The 14,563-nt window shown below is 46.5% G+C and overlaps 1 protein-coding gene across 2 annotated transcripts; it reads right to left on the bottom strand.

The window, feature by feature from the left end:
• Positions 1 to 1,377: 1,377 nt before the first annotated feature.
• On the bottom strand, positions 1,378 to 11,576 carry COPS7B (COP9 signalosome subunit 7B). 2 transcript variants are annotated; one of them, XM_054166814.1, is made up of 7 exons: positions 11,443 to 11,576; positions 9,186 to 9,361; positions 7,904 to 7,979; positions 6,295 to 6,383; positions 5,527 to 5,729; positions 4,214 to 4,319; positions 1,378 to 2,767 (listed from the first exon to the last, which is right to left on the bottom strand). In XM_054166814.1, exons 2-7 carry the CDS (start codon positions 9,345 to 9,347, stop codon positions 2,609 to 2,611), a joined length of 795 nt encoding a protein of 264 aa, XP_054022789.1. In that variant the 5' UTR covers positions 9,348 to 9,361; positions 11,443 to 11,576; the 3' UTR covers positions 1,378 to 2,608. The 2 variants fall into 2 exon arrangements, with proteins under 2 accessions (XP_054022789.1, XP_009901812.2); XM_009903510.2 differs by lacking the exon at positions 11,443 to 11,576 and having other exon boundaries at positions 9,186 to 9,705.
• Between the last annotated feature and the right edge of the window lie 2,987 nt (positions 11,577 to 14,563).

Raw genomic sequence — 14,563 nt, 5'->3', positions numbered from 1 at the left:
AGTGCTATTTCCTCCCTTGTTTCTTTGTTGATCAAAGGCAATGTGTACTGAAGCATAAACAAGAACTTCACCCCCAGCCAGGCTTTGAGAGCAGCAAAAACGTAAGAACAGCTCAAGAACTTCCACTCCACTAATGAAGCTTCAGCAAACCGATGTGACTTCTGTGACTGGCAGGGAATAAACACCAAGGACGCCAAATTCACATCTATTTTCCCAGCAGATTGTAGCTTGCTGAGGAGCTAAAATGATTTCCAAAGGCATTTGTATTCATCTTGCCTCTTTGCAAGACTGGTATTGAAAATGGGAAGGAAAGGAAACAGCCAGTGAGGATCACACACCCTCTTGTCACTAGTCAAATCTAAGTCAGGAACTGGGTGACCAGTACAGCGCAGCTGCCCACACAGGCCAGGAACAGACTTGGTCCATCTCCACCACACAGATCTATTAGGCCTGGGTACACAGAGTCCACCTACACCTCCTGAGAAGCTGTCAGCTAAACACAGGGAGATGCTAGCACAGAAACCAATGCTGTCACTGCTTGGGAAACAGTTCCCTTGAGATACAGGGGAAGGCTTTGAGCTCTGGGCTTATTCACTTAACATCCTTCCTTAGAATTATTTTTTTTCCCCTAGCATTTCTAGGGGGAGAGAGAGAGATGGCAAAGAATTGGAAATCAAGGGATGTGATCCAGAGGCAACTGGATGGGAGGTATTTAGATCTACCATTCAAGATTAATAGCTGGTGTGCCTGCACCGCAGGAGAAGAAGAGGGATTTACTTTCACAAGTGTACAACCAGTCTTCTGACTGAAGACTGGAAGCATGCAGATGGCAGAGAATTCTGGTAGCAATAAGAGAAAGGCACGTGCATTGCACAAGCAAGTGCAGGTGACAGCTGGCTGCAGGTCTGGAGCATTGTCACAGTCCTCTGCTTAAACAGCTCCCCTGCCCACACACAGAGAGCCCTTCCCTTTACAGCACGGAGTGAAATGCAGCGGCCAAACCACGCAGCAGGAAGTGCTCTGCTGGACTCGCAGGAAGGAAATCAACTGGCCTAAGACAGAGCACAACTGCAAACCTTCCATAATCAGGCATCAAAGGTGTTTAGGCTCAGGGCATTTGGCTCAGCTGTGGCTTTGCCACAGATCCTTCTGAGCAAACTGGACAAGGACAGACCACAGACAGAACGGGAAAGACACTTCCCTGCCTCCTGGATGCATCAGGGAGTTTAGCCAGACCTGGCGATGGAAGATCAGGAATCAAGGAAACGCTCAAGTGAACAAGTGCTGTTGGGCCACAAGCCTAAAGCAGCCTCAAAGCCAAGACTCCAGACTCTGACATTAAATCAACATTTTTAATTTTTTTTCTAAAATGTGCTTTTTTCTTTTTTTTGGGAATTGTGGTTTCAATGCCAACCCCACCCTCCCCCTTAACAAAAAAGCCCCACACCTTGCCAAACTAGGTGCAAATCACCTGAAGTTAGTCTGTAACAAATAAAAAACCAGAAACAGAACAAAACAAAAACCAACCCCACAAAACAAAGCCTGAAATGCTTTAGAATCACAACAATGTACAAAAAAAACCCCAACAAAACAAAAAGAAGGAGGAAAATACAACCTGAAAGTGTTCAAAATTCAGAAAGACTAGTCAAGTCCATTGCTTCAGCTAGGGGATGCTGCTGTGACCCCTGCCAGTGGGTCCTGGGCCACCAGCCTGCCATGGTGCCAAAGGGGCTCTTCTCCCACGCAGCCCACTGTCCTTAGCATCCGAGGAAGAGGGAATGCCTTGCCCTTTGAAGGTATCAATGGGGGAAACAACTCACAAGCAGCTCTGGGAGGTCTCTTCACATTCAAAAGGAACAGTTTCTAGTATGCCCCTAACTAGCCACCTGCAAGAAGGAAGGCTTGAAAGAGCAGCCTGCTTCCTCCTTATTGTATTGGTGCCTCAGAGATGCAGAACAGTGCTTTAAATCTGTGAGAGATTAAAGGGCTTAGTAAGGGCAGTAAACAGACAGTTAAGTAAACAGCCCAGCACTGAATCTCATCTTCACAGAGCGAGGTAGTGTGAATTTCACCCCAGTTTAAAATAGACAGGGGCAGTGGAAAGGCTGAAGACTTCCATGTAAAGCAGTTCCTGGCCTAGAAACCTTTCTGCGCTCCCTTTGGGAATGAAAAGATCTGTGTTGATGGCTTCCTCACTCCCAGCCTGGCTTTGGTAGCCACACTTCAACCCTGGGATTCAGACGCTTACTACAGAAGTTCTGCCAAGATCCGATGTAGTACAGCAGCTTCCTCAAGGTTAAGCAGCAATGAGACTGGCTGGGAGGGAGCAAAACTGTCCACAGATTATTGGTTTTTTGTTTGTTTGTTTTTGCTGCCCCTTTTGGTTAGTCCCTCTTTACAGGGCCAGAATAGGGACACCCTGGGAATTCATAGGGGCTGCACAGTGTAACTTAGCCAGGTGCTGCTAACTGGGAGCTGTATTCAAATAGGGCTTTTATTTGCCAGCCTGGAAGTGACTGGCCCAGAACCCACTGAAAAAGGAGACACAGGCCCTTTTTTTGCTCCTCCTGTTGTCATTCCTAGCTGAATGACATTTAGATGGTATGTTCTAGTGACGGCTGGAGACCAGCCCTTTGACTTTGGACATCTTCTTTGTGGGCTGCCTTTGTTCTGTGTGCGGCGGGCACTCTCGCTCTACCAGCTGCTGTTCCATCTCCTGTGCCGACGATGAGGCTGTAGCTTTTAATGTTTTCTTTATGTTTGTGACCTGGCCAAGAAGAGAGAGTGAATCAACACCTGCTTCTTCCTCCCCTTGCAGCAGAAGCCCTGGTGATAGACATACTGAAAAGCCCCTGGAGTACAGAGTGGAGATTATAAAATAAACTCTCCCCCCAGAAATGTGCTCTGCCCTCGAGTTTATTAAAGGTAATGTTTCACCCTCACTTACAGCCAGAATTGTTAGTATTTCCATTCTAGGTCCAACACAGAAAAACTAGAGAATACTCTTTTTATTACTAATAGACAGTGGCACACTACTGTCTCACATTTCTGCCTGGAGAGAGGGACTTGCTCCTGCCTTAGTGCAGAAGGCAGCCATCCTACCATTCTGTTGGCCAAGAAGCAGGAAAGACAAAGGAGAGTGAAAGAAACAGGACTTGGGACAGCATTTTAAAAGGGAAAAATGCCTTTTGGCCTTGCTGGCTGAGCCACAGCTATATGTTAGAAGCAGGGACAGAAATTGGTTTAGTGGGAGGCAGCAGCACCGCTTCTGCTGCTCTGGCTGAAAAGCAGAGACAGCACCAGGCACCATACTCTGTTCCCTGGAACCCTGCAGGGCTTACCAGAAATACAATGAACAAACCTTAGAAAAAAGAAGGAAAACAAACACAGCGCAAAACAAGTTTTGAGTGTGCCAGCTCCAGGCCAAAGGCATCTGGCAAATCAAATGGACTACGGATGCCAATCAAGCTGCCGGGTATATGCTGCTTCAGAAGGCAAAAGGAAACCTGCAGGGATGCAGCACTCTGCAAGAAATAAACCCTAAGCAAGTGTCTCGGGAGGACCATTTTCACCTTTACAGCTGTAGTAGCCAAGATTTGTTCTCACAAGTAAATACACATCAGCAGGGGCTGAAATCGCGTGCCCGTGCTGCCATCTACTGCACATGGCACAGCGGCAGCAGCACTCCCAGCTCATGCTGCTGGAGAGAGCCTGCAGGAGCCCTGTCTGGGGGCTTATCTTGACCCCTCGAAGGAAGCTGCTGAGGGCACTTTTTGCAGAAGCAATGAGACCTGAGACGGTTTTGTTAATGGTACTTTGAGGTTTAAAAAACAAAGACAACTGTTTTTCCTTCCTGCCTGCCTCATACAGAAGGAACAGAACTGCATCAAAGCTCCATGTTAAAAGCACACTTCTCCTGAAAAATCAATTCAGGAAACCAATGGTGGTGCAGCCACCTAGCCTAAATCTATAAAAATGTATAAAGACAAGTTCCAACCTGCTCAGAGGGGGCAAATTTGGTATTTGTGGTGTTATTAGCAGGTGAAAACAGATGTGTTTTCTTCTTACCCTAAACCACCACAACTGATTTGCATGATTGGTAGCCTGCTTCAGAGAAGCCATGACCATTAACCAGGTGTTACCGGATTATTTTCTTCAGCAAACAAACATTTACCAAAGAGCATAGAGCAGCCTGAAGTGACTCTGTACCCACCTCCATCTCTACCTGCTGTTGAGTTCGGTGATGGTTCTCTTTGTATTGGTTGGCTCTAAGTACTTGCTGCTCAATTCCCAAAAGAACTGACTCACAACCGTCACACCTGCAAGATACAAACCATGTCAAGCAGTGTTTACAAGTCCTCGCTGGAGCAGCTCAATCAGGCAATCTGGAATGTCATGCTCACCTAAACATTTAGGAGATTATTAAATTTATACCTCCTGCTTAAAGATAAAGAGTTCCAAAAAGCTGGCCAGAAAAAGCTTTGCAGCTTACTTGTATATTTCACAGCATTCTTTGGAGTCCATGCTACTCTAACTGTCAGAAAGCAAGTGCAGGTTCAATGTACTTACAACCTCCTTTTCAATCTGAATTGCAGGGAGTTTTTCAAAAGTATGATTTTAAAATTAAACCAAGAAGTCAGACTGAGAGAATCACCTTGAATGTTAAATGTTCAGAAGACAAGAGCACTCCTCCAATACAGAACTCCTAACTGGAGAAGACAGAAAGGGAATTGGCAGAGGGTTTACTGTTACCTTCCAAACAGTGCTGTAAGATTCTGGAAGCTGCCAGAGCCCTCCTGCTGTGACAGGATTGATGGAGCTGGAGCCACCTCAGGACAGTGTATTTGCCCAACAGTTTAATTACTTTTCATACACTCATTACCACAGTGACTAGGAAGCAATTCCCAGTCAGCTTGTAACCTGCCACAGGCTCCACAGTCTACAGGGAAATTTCTTTAGGAGAATCTTACAGAAAACATGAGAACCACCTTCCTGGCAAAGGTACAGAAAGATAGTGCCACAGTCCCAATATGGTTGACTGCAGGCTGCATTTTCAGGCACAAAAAGAAGGCAAACAAAGGCAACCAAAACTTCAAACCTGAAGAGACATCCTTTCCAAAGAACTGACTCTCTAGACTTTGCCCACGAAGGACAGTTCTGTTTTGATTATCAAGTGCAACAGCAGAAAGGGGAGTAGCTCCCACCACAAGATCAGGTTGGCACATCAGTTTGAAAAGGCCTTCACTCCTCACTAGGGTTCTGTCATGTAAAAACTACAGAAAAGGCAGAATCTCGAGATCTAGTACAGTTTGACTTGATATGTAACACAAATTGAATCTCAGATGGGATCTTTGGAAACTTCCCCAATAGACTCCTCCTCCAAGTGCCTACTTACGGTATGCAATTCCTGACTAAAAGAACATAGTGAAATTGAGCCAGAACCTGAAATGGTAAAGAATAAGGGGGGAGAGGGGGATCAAAACAAGCTATGTACAAGGAACAAGGAAGGTGGAGAGACTGCCTCACCATTCCTGGAGTGTTTTGACAATGTTACTAATGTCCTTCTTCTGAATGTCTCTGCCGATACAAAAATCCACCTCCAGCACCTGGTTTCGCTGATCCAGCTTCCCCTGGATAATATCTGTATAAACTGCTTCAATAATCAGATCTTCCAGCTCTCTCAGATTCCTCATATCCAGGTCCTTCAGCAACACAGAATAGGGAATGCACTAAAAACAGTAAGTCCAAGAATAAGTTAACAGTCCTAGAGCCAAAATAAGCAGCTAAGTCTCAGAAGGTCAGGACCCAAAAGTTCATTGTATCCTACACTTTTCAGCCTGCAAGTACAGCAGTGACTGGTCGTGGCAGAACCAACACTCTGCCACAGCTTCAGTAGCTCCTGAAGCTTTGGCACAGCATATTCTGGAGGGAAAAAAAGTTAATGGGATCGTATACAAAATTAAGAACGTTGCCTATTTTCGTCTCGAACAAGAAGTCAGTGTTTTTAAGAATCATTTTCCAGCTCCAGCAATGAAAGAAGCCATACAGAGTTTCCCAGCCCTTCCTGACTCATTCTCATGTCAGCTCAGACACCCTCACATCTCATCCGTGGAAGTCCACTAGGTTAACGTCCCAAATGCACCGCGAGAGAAGGCTGTACATTACTGGTACCTGCCTAGTTGCAGGGCTTTTTGTGAGTACTCACTCATGCAGTGTCATACAACTTCAGTGCTATGGAACTAATGCCATTTTCCAAACCAAAAAGACAACTACTCTCACACACAGTGCACTTACCTTCATTCTGGAAGCCAGGCTTACAATCGTCAAGTGTTTCAGCTTGTTCTTCTGAGTCACCGTTAATTCAGGCAGGTTATCTTTGTTTGCTGTTCATGTTAAAAAAGACAAGATTCAGGACTTTCCTTCAAGGATTATACAATCCAGGCTGCAGAACACTACATTCTGAACAACTCCAGCTACAGTGGGTGCTGGTGAGTAGAGCGAGCTGCTGCTGCTGCTGACAGATTAGCACACACCCAGGGAGAGAGGGCAAAAGTTAAAAACCAAGTTGGCCATTCCATTATCCTCTGCTTCCTTAGTAATCCTGGGTTTGGAATTAGAATACAATTCACATCTACACAAGTGATGTCCTGCCAAAACAGTTGGTCAATGCTTTGTTTTACCCCCAAGTCATTTTTATTTCATTAGTGAGCTGACAGAATAAAATCTTCTCCCTTTGCTAATCTGGCTGTAAGGACAGCTGGTCTTAGAACTCTGAAGAACGGCACAATTTAGAATTGAAAGTGTAAAGTAAATTTAGAATTGACAGTACCAGGCTGAGGAAGAGGGGGAAAATTATTAATCTTAGATGGCTTCACTGTGATTGTATTGTATTCATGTGCCTCATGAATATTTAAAAATAGGAAGAAAACAGGCAGCTTTCAAATGCAAAGAAACTCTTTAGAATACCTGCTTTAATGGAAATTAGTGTTTCAGGGCCACTGGAGGTCTCCTATCCATCCCACCACACCCAATGCTCTACCTTTGGACTACTTTTCCCTCTTTCTTCACTAGAAAAGGAAGATCAGACTCTGCTGTCACATGCTGGGACACAAGACCCATGTGTAGCAAACCCATCACAGAATTCATGAGGCTTGTGTTACTCCACAACCACTGAAATTTCCAGCCCTTGCACTTACAGATGCAACTTCTCCTTACAGGAATTAGACATCTCATCCACCACAGTGATAGCCAGCACTATGACAGAACTATTTGTCACACTCTGTAATGGTCCAGATTAGATTGCCGCCCACAAATGAAGTATTAAATTGTAGCAGAATGGAAGCATAAGTACCAGAGATAAAAGCACACCTCGACAAATACTAAAATGATTCACACACAGTCCTTCTGAAGCTGTATAAAAGCAATCATTTCCATTTGGATTCTAGCTAAGGAATGCTTCCTTTTCTTTCAGCAGTGTCGTCACAGAATAAGAGGTTATTCTCTTATAATTTTTTTTAAATAAATAATGCAGAACAATTTTGCCTAAGTTTTCTGCAGCTCCCATAGCTGATGCAATCTAAATTTCAAACAGATGTCTGAAACTGCACTCTGCAGAGGTAAGCAGCCTGCAAATATCAATGAATACTGCTACAGACCAATACAACCCAGTGCTGCAGTCCAGTCGGAACCACAGCCTCCAGCCCTTCCTTCCCATTGCAGTAATTAAAACCAAGAACATATGACCCAGTGATCACCTGTGAACAATTCTCCTCCCACACAGGTTCTGGTTTTGGACACTTTGACCCTGCCACACTACACCAGAAACCACAGAAAGCAAAGAGATGCCTCTGACAATTCAAAAGGGCAAGCCACTGTACTCTGCAAACAGGCAGCACTCTCTTACCTACGTAGTCTGGGTACGTTCCGTATGCAAACAGGTTCAGCAACTGGAAATAAGCAGCATTAGACCCTTCAGCAAGCTGAATGGAAAGAAAGCAAAAGAAGCCCCATGTAACATGGTAACAGCCAACATGTCCCCTGGTAGGCAACTTCTCCAGAGAATGTTTTAAGTGTACACAAAACAGTACCGAGAAAAGCAATTATGTCCCAGTTTTAAAGAGCTGATGGGCCTTCATGGGCCTCAGGAGCAGCAGCAAGTTTCAGACACTTCAGTCAAGGTAATCCAGCCATTTCTATGCCCCAGAACTTAGCCACATTTTGGACTGTCAGCTGCTCTGTGTGACACCTTAGGAGGTGAAAGAATAAAGTGACTCCATTTCAGCTGACATCCTACTGGGCCAGCTCCTCTCACCATGTAACAAGCAAGCAGGCAATGGTGCTTGGTTAAGCATCCATGCTCTTACTGGGAGCCTAAGACAATTTATCTGTAGAGCCACAAGAACTTCAAACTAAAGCAAGCTAGAAGATTGTGAATCCATTTGAAAGCAACAGCACCCTTCTCACATGCAAACATTTCATGACGGTAATTGCAGCATCAAGCAGTGGTTTTTATCAAGTGCGGTTTTTGGATACCATTTGCTGCACACAGACCCAGGAAAAAAAAAAAAACACACTGGCAAGCTGATGCTGAATAACCAGAGATTTATTTTTTTGGCTTATCTAAGAGGCTGTCTGGAAAGCCAGACTTGCTGTATGCCACACTACCAGAGCTGCAGAGACACCCAGCCTCGATTCCATCATTGTAGTAGAGCGCGTTGCTGGTGACACATACTCAGTAAAAGCTCTGGAACTTACTTTCCACCCTGGTTTGCAGTGGTTTGGATTTGGTTGCCACCCAGGCCTGCTACACTAGACATCTGTTCACAAACACTTTTGGAGAGCGTTGAAGTTGTGCTTTCCAGAACAGTGAAGGAGTTGAAAGGGATTTTTTTTGTTCTTGGCTGGGAAGGTGCCTTCTTAAAATTGTTACTGTACTGCTGCTGCCAGGTTTTTGCTGTACTAGCAACTGCATTAGGGAAGCAAAGTTTTATATAGGTACCTTTTAATATCTAATATATACAAGCAAATGCAACCTCAATCTCTCATACACAAACATCTCAGAAGGTAAATTGCAGCAGGCCCTTCCTGGCACAGAAATTTAATGCACAGGCTGGCTGTGGAAACTTCTGGGGACCCTTTACACTGGGAGTGCAGAAGGGGCATTAGGATAGAAACTCATCTCTTACCTCTTGCACGTTTGTTAACTCCAATAGCTCTCCAAAGACATAAACCCCAGGAGCCTCCAACACTTGATTTATAAGAGCAGTCAGAGCAGAGCCACTTGTACCTTTGGCTAGTAAAATAAACTGCTCTAAAAGATTGCAGGACGGTTTCTGTTCTCCTGCCATTCTAGGTTTTCAATCTGTCAATAAAAGAACATGATATTAATACATCTTTTCTCCTCTGCTGGGTTCTGTCTGGCAGTGGATCAGAAGGTATGCCCAGCATAATAATATTTCCAGTCAGCAGAGAGAGGGCTTTTTTCTGTTTTCAGAGGGCAGGCCAGGAACCCAGCAGCTTTGAATGCAGATTTATCTAGGGAACAAAAATTATTTACACAGTATCTCAGCAAAATTCCTGCAGACTGTTTAGGCAGTTCCCTAAAAAGATCTGCTCCTGCTAAGAAGAAAGGAGTTGGTTGCAGGCCTCTACTGATGCTGCCAAACAATGCCAACTGCAAAGACATTTGCTACTATGTGTATTAGAGGCCAGCTAAGACCTCCTTCTTCCTCATTACACTGCTTTAAAGTAACAACTAACTTAATTACCTGTGAAGAATTGATCCACCTTGTAGGCCTGTATATTGTACCTTTTCCTTTGACACTGGCTATAGATAAAGCATGCATAAATAATTACTGTTGCTTCCTGAGCCTAAAAGGCAAAAGAAACTATGGCCTGTAAGCAGCTTACCAGTCTACATTGTAGAGTTAGTTTTGGGTTAACTGGAAAGCTTATGTGATAAAAATACCCTCTCTACAATGGCTCTATTTAATTCCTTGTAAAGAGAGGTCTTTGTCTTCAGTGGTTGCCTGACATTTCTGGTGTGTACATTGTCTCCCAGTACCAAAATGTTGCTTTTGAAATGTAAAACACTGTTTATTAACAAGTTCAACAAAATAAGTTGTTTGTTTACAAGCAACTAAGAAAAAACTCCCAAACATTATTCAAACAAAGAAAACTTAACAGATAATGGGGTTTTGTGTTAAGTTTGTATGGGTTCATCCTCAAGCCTAGCAGGCAACTTTACACTGGTGAAGAAAACCAGCCACCAGAAAACTTGTCTCATTCTGTGAGACCACATCTGTCCTTGTGGGATTGGTACAGTCACACAGGTTATTGCACCATTTGACCAGGCCTAACCAAATTAATACTTGTGAAGGAAACACAGCCAGCTTCCTTTATTAGTCAACTTCTAAAAATACACTTTATTCCATTCCATTCCACCTGCAGGCAACAAATGGTCCCAACCTGAGCAGTCATTCCTTTGCATTCTCCACATAAAAACTTCTTGGTTCTTAGTGTAAAGTCTCTTTGGGATTCTTTTCATCAGGGACATGCATGCAGCCTGGCTGAACAGCACCTTGGGTTTGAATAATAAATACAGCAACACTCAGTGTGGCATACTAATGCACCTGAGCATCAGTACCAATTTCCATGGTCACAGATAAGAAGCAGACACACAAGACAGGCAATTTTCACGTGAAGTAACTTAGCTGGGAATGAGAACCAGATTTCAGAGTTTCTTAATTATTGCCCTCCCTCTCAGGTAATCAAAAGATATTCTGGTGTATGAGGCTGGCATTATCCATGCCCTGCTAAGAAAGGAACGCCAGGTCTTTGCCTCTTTCCAAGTTAGCGTTCAGACAACTGAATTCCTATTGCAACCCATCTGCACAACCGTGTCACCAGGGCCACTTCGCTGTTCTTTCCACAACCGACTCACCCTGGTGAGGAGTGACTGAAACACAAATAAAGAACACTTTAAAAGAGCTTACCCAAAAGCTCTACTAAGCCCGCAAGGGGACAAACAGGGCTTCTCCCCCCGCCATGCCTTGCTGCAGCCTTCCAAAGGTGCCTGGAAGGGTTTCACGGCAGGGAGCGGCGCACAGACCCCACAGGCGGGAGGCAGGCTGCAGAGCACGGAGGCGGCCAGGCCCCTCGGCCCTCCCGCCCCACAGACCCCCGGCAGGACCCTAGGGCCCGCCGGGCTGGCAGCCCATGCCCCACTGGGCGGACCGAGCTCTGCCGCAGGTGGGGATTTACTCTGGGTCCCGCCGCGAGGCCCTGTCGCCCCTCACCACCTCCCCGGTCCCCGCTCGCCTCTCATGGTCTGGGGAGCCGCATGCCTGGTAGCGCCGGGACGCAGCCGCGGAGCAGGGAGGGCAAAGGGTCCGTGCGCGGAGGGGGGGGCGGGCGGGACGCCTCTCCCTGCCCCGGCGTTACCTTTCCGCTCACGGCCTCTCTGCCCGGCCTCCCGCCCTGCGGCTCCCGGCACCGTGCCCGCCGCGCCTCAGGCCGCCATGATGGCGGCGCCGGTGTCCCGCGCGCGGCTCCTTCCCCCGGAACGCGCGGCCGCGTGCGGAGCGTTCCGCCCCCGGGCGGCGGCCTAGCCCGGGCACCGCGCCCCGCCATCCCTCCGCTGCCGCGCTGCTATGGCCGGGGCACGCCCGCTGGCGGCGATGGGGAGGCTAGCCGGGGACCCCGAGCCGGGGACGGGCGGCCGGCTGTGCTGGCGGCTGCCGCCGCGGAGCTGTGGCACTGCGAACGCCGCCCGCCCGGCTCCACCGCGTCCCCAGCATCGCTTGGTTACAGGAGAGGGAAGTTTCTGTCAATTTGGGGCACATGAGGTGCTCTGCAGCACCGCGGGGTTTTTGCACTCTAAAATGACCTGTGCGAAGGGCCACCGTTGTAAGGCCACACTCCAGAGTGTCCTTTGTTCTGACAACAAGGCAATGCGGGTGTCTCACACGAACAGTTCCCATTCCCCCCGCATACCCCACAGCCTTCAGAGAGGAGTAAATCTTCGAGTTTATGGCAAGAGCTGGGCAATGCCCAAGAAGCTGAAGCAGGGCCATTAGTAGATTGAATGGTTGTGCAGGGCAGAAGGACTGAGGCTACTAATCAAGACTCTCGGGCCAGTCCTGCTTGCGGGGAGAAAGGAAAAATACCAAGAGATGGGACAAAAGCTCACACAAGTGCTAGAAGTGATTTTAAACTCCATAGGAAAATGTCCCATACACATGACAAACTGAAAGGCAGAGCTCATTCTGTCATATGGGGGAGCAGGGAGGTAGCTGTTGGGGTTGAGATCCTCTCCAGGACATAGATCAGAAGCCAAAACACTCATGGGGGTAGAAGTGCATGAGTGGAAACAAGAGGAGTTGTTACCCTCCCCAAGGTCTGGACACTCATCTGTACCACACTGTGAATAAAGCATGTTTCTCTTACAAATCCTTTAGCTGAGAGTAAAGTGCTTCTGGCTTTCAGTCAGCTAGTCCCTGAAGATCAAACCATGGACCAGCACTGTCAGGGGAGGGGAGCTTTCAGGAAATGAACATCAAAAACTATTAGGAAAACTGATGGGGCTTAGCCTGCACCTCAGAGCCATCCACAGTGGTTCCCCAGGGCCCCATCTTCCAGAGAAGAAGTGTCAGACAAGCAGAGATGCAGGTGTTAGGATGCTGTTGTGACACTGGTCTTCAAAACAAATTGGATATAAAAACCCAGGCCCTTCACAGCAAGGGAACTCAGCCAGGGCTATAACAAGCCATTCAGTAATTTACTTAAGCCACACTTAGATCTCATCTGCATGGGGAGGGAGAATTACCTCTTTAATCAGATCCTAAACAGGCCCGCCACCACAGTTTGTATCACCCTGCAGACACCCTGGAATGGTTGCTTTGGCAAGCAGAGCGTGGCATCATTTGTCTCAAGAGTTGTTAAAAGCTGAAATAGAAATGGAAATATATGATTGTGAGCTATTTCTCATGGGACATTTTTGCAACTACCTGCTGAACTCTGCAGGTGAAATTCAGCTGCATTATAGCCATGTGTAGGTCAGCCAGGAGGGTCTGTTAGTCTGTCTGTCCTGACATGCCTGACTGCCAACAGGCAGCCTGGCAGGCTGACATGGACTTTGGAGGATAGCATCAGCTAAGCTCAGCTTTTGGGATGGATTTCTTTTTTTTTTTGAAGAGAAAAATACAAGGATACTCAGCTGGCTCATCCCCTTTTAAACAGCTATTGCAACCTCTTGCTCCACCCACGCAGCTTTCTGTGTGCAGGGAGATGTTAATCCATTTTATCTTTTAATGTTGGCATTATCTCTTGACTTACCCTGTCTCTTCCCCTTGTGATTCTGCAATCTAAGTCCCTTTTAGGCAGCAGATAATTCACCTTATTTCCCTGCATTGCCTGAGAAAGGAAACCATAAATCCAGAGTAATCTCCCCAAGCAGTGGGGTTGTGGAGCCAGCAGCCAAGGCATAAGGCTGTAAAGTCACCTGTAAGGGACAGAAGCAAGGAATGGTGTGATTAATGCACAGTGACACCCCTTGGTCTTGCAGTTTCCATCACACCAAGTTCAATGTCTGGTTCTGCAGGCTTTTTGGCCTCTAGCTGCTCATCCTGCTGCTGTGCACACCCTGCCTGTCTCTGCCTCCTGCATGCCAGGCTAATGGCACCAGCTTCACTCCTAAGTGTGCACCTCCTGGTGCCCCAGGGCATGACTCTGGAGCTGGTTCTTCCTCTACTGAAGTTCCAATTCTGATATATTTTTGGCAAGAACATTATCATCTGACCTCACCAAGGAGAGGACCAGCAGTGAAAGCAGCTACTTTTGTGTTTCTTATATTTTTCCTTATCATTCATAAAGAAGGTATTTTAAATCAAAAACTCTTGTGAAAAGAGGCATGTTAGGACACTTAGGACCTTACCAATAACCCATATAATACACATTACATTCAGAATTCACACACCAGGCTAGATTTAGCTACCAGGATTAGGATCTGGTTCCTAAAGTGTCTGTAATAATACTACTTTCTGACAACTTAAAGCAAAATAAAGTCAACTTTGGCACCATGGCCATTTGAGGAGGTGCATCTGCATATGACTGAATGGCTGGCAGCTCTAGGGGTAAGCTGGGCTGTGTAGTAGCTAATACAGTCCTGGGTGCAGTTTAGTTCTTTATCTGTGTGTGCTTTTACCATGCTTCATCCATTTAACCTCTCTCCTTCCAGGCTTCAACTCCCACAGCTGCCAGCACACATCTCCAGAGCACAGGGTGATGGGAGCTCCCACGCTCTGATGAAGAAGCTGTAAAGCTCCCTGCATTTTCCAGGATCCAAAGACCAGGCTGCTTGCTAGACTTTCATCTCACACCTTATGCAAGTGAGGAGTGATGTGCATCTGGGTGGTTGCAGATATGCAGCTGTACAATCCCTTCCATCAAGCATGGGGTGAGATGAACCCCCAGCTTATGAAGCCATCTCCTAGTTATTCTCATCTGCAGAAACACCAGCTTGTTTATTTGCACCTTGAGAGAACAGCTGGAGGCGTCTTCTCAC

Source organism: Dryobates pubescens, chromosome 13, assembly GCF_014839835.1.
Source record: "Dryobates pubescens isolate bDryPub1 chromosome 13, bDryPub1.pri, whole genome shotgun sequence".
NCBI lineage: Eukaryota > Metazoa > Chordata > Aves > Piciformes > Picidae > Dryobates > Dryobates pubescens.
This window is presented reverse-complemented; position numbering and strand designations above follow the sequence as displayed.

Coding starts and splice junctions, on each gene's coding strand:
- COPS7B (XM_054166814.1), bottom strand. CDS start 9,347: ATGGCAGGAGAACAGAAACCGTCCTGCAATCTTTTAGAGCAGTTTATT. Junction 6,384..7,903: donor AACGTACCCAGACTACGTAG/GTAAGAGAGTGC, acceptor TAACATGAACAG/CAAACAAAGATAACCTGCCT. Junction 2,768..4,213: donor AACAGCAGGTAGAGATGGAG/GTGGGTACAGAG, acceptor CTTCTTGGCCAG/GTCACAAACATAAAGAAAAC.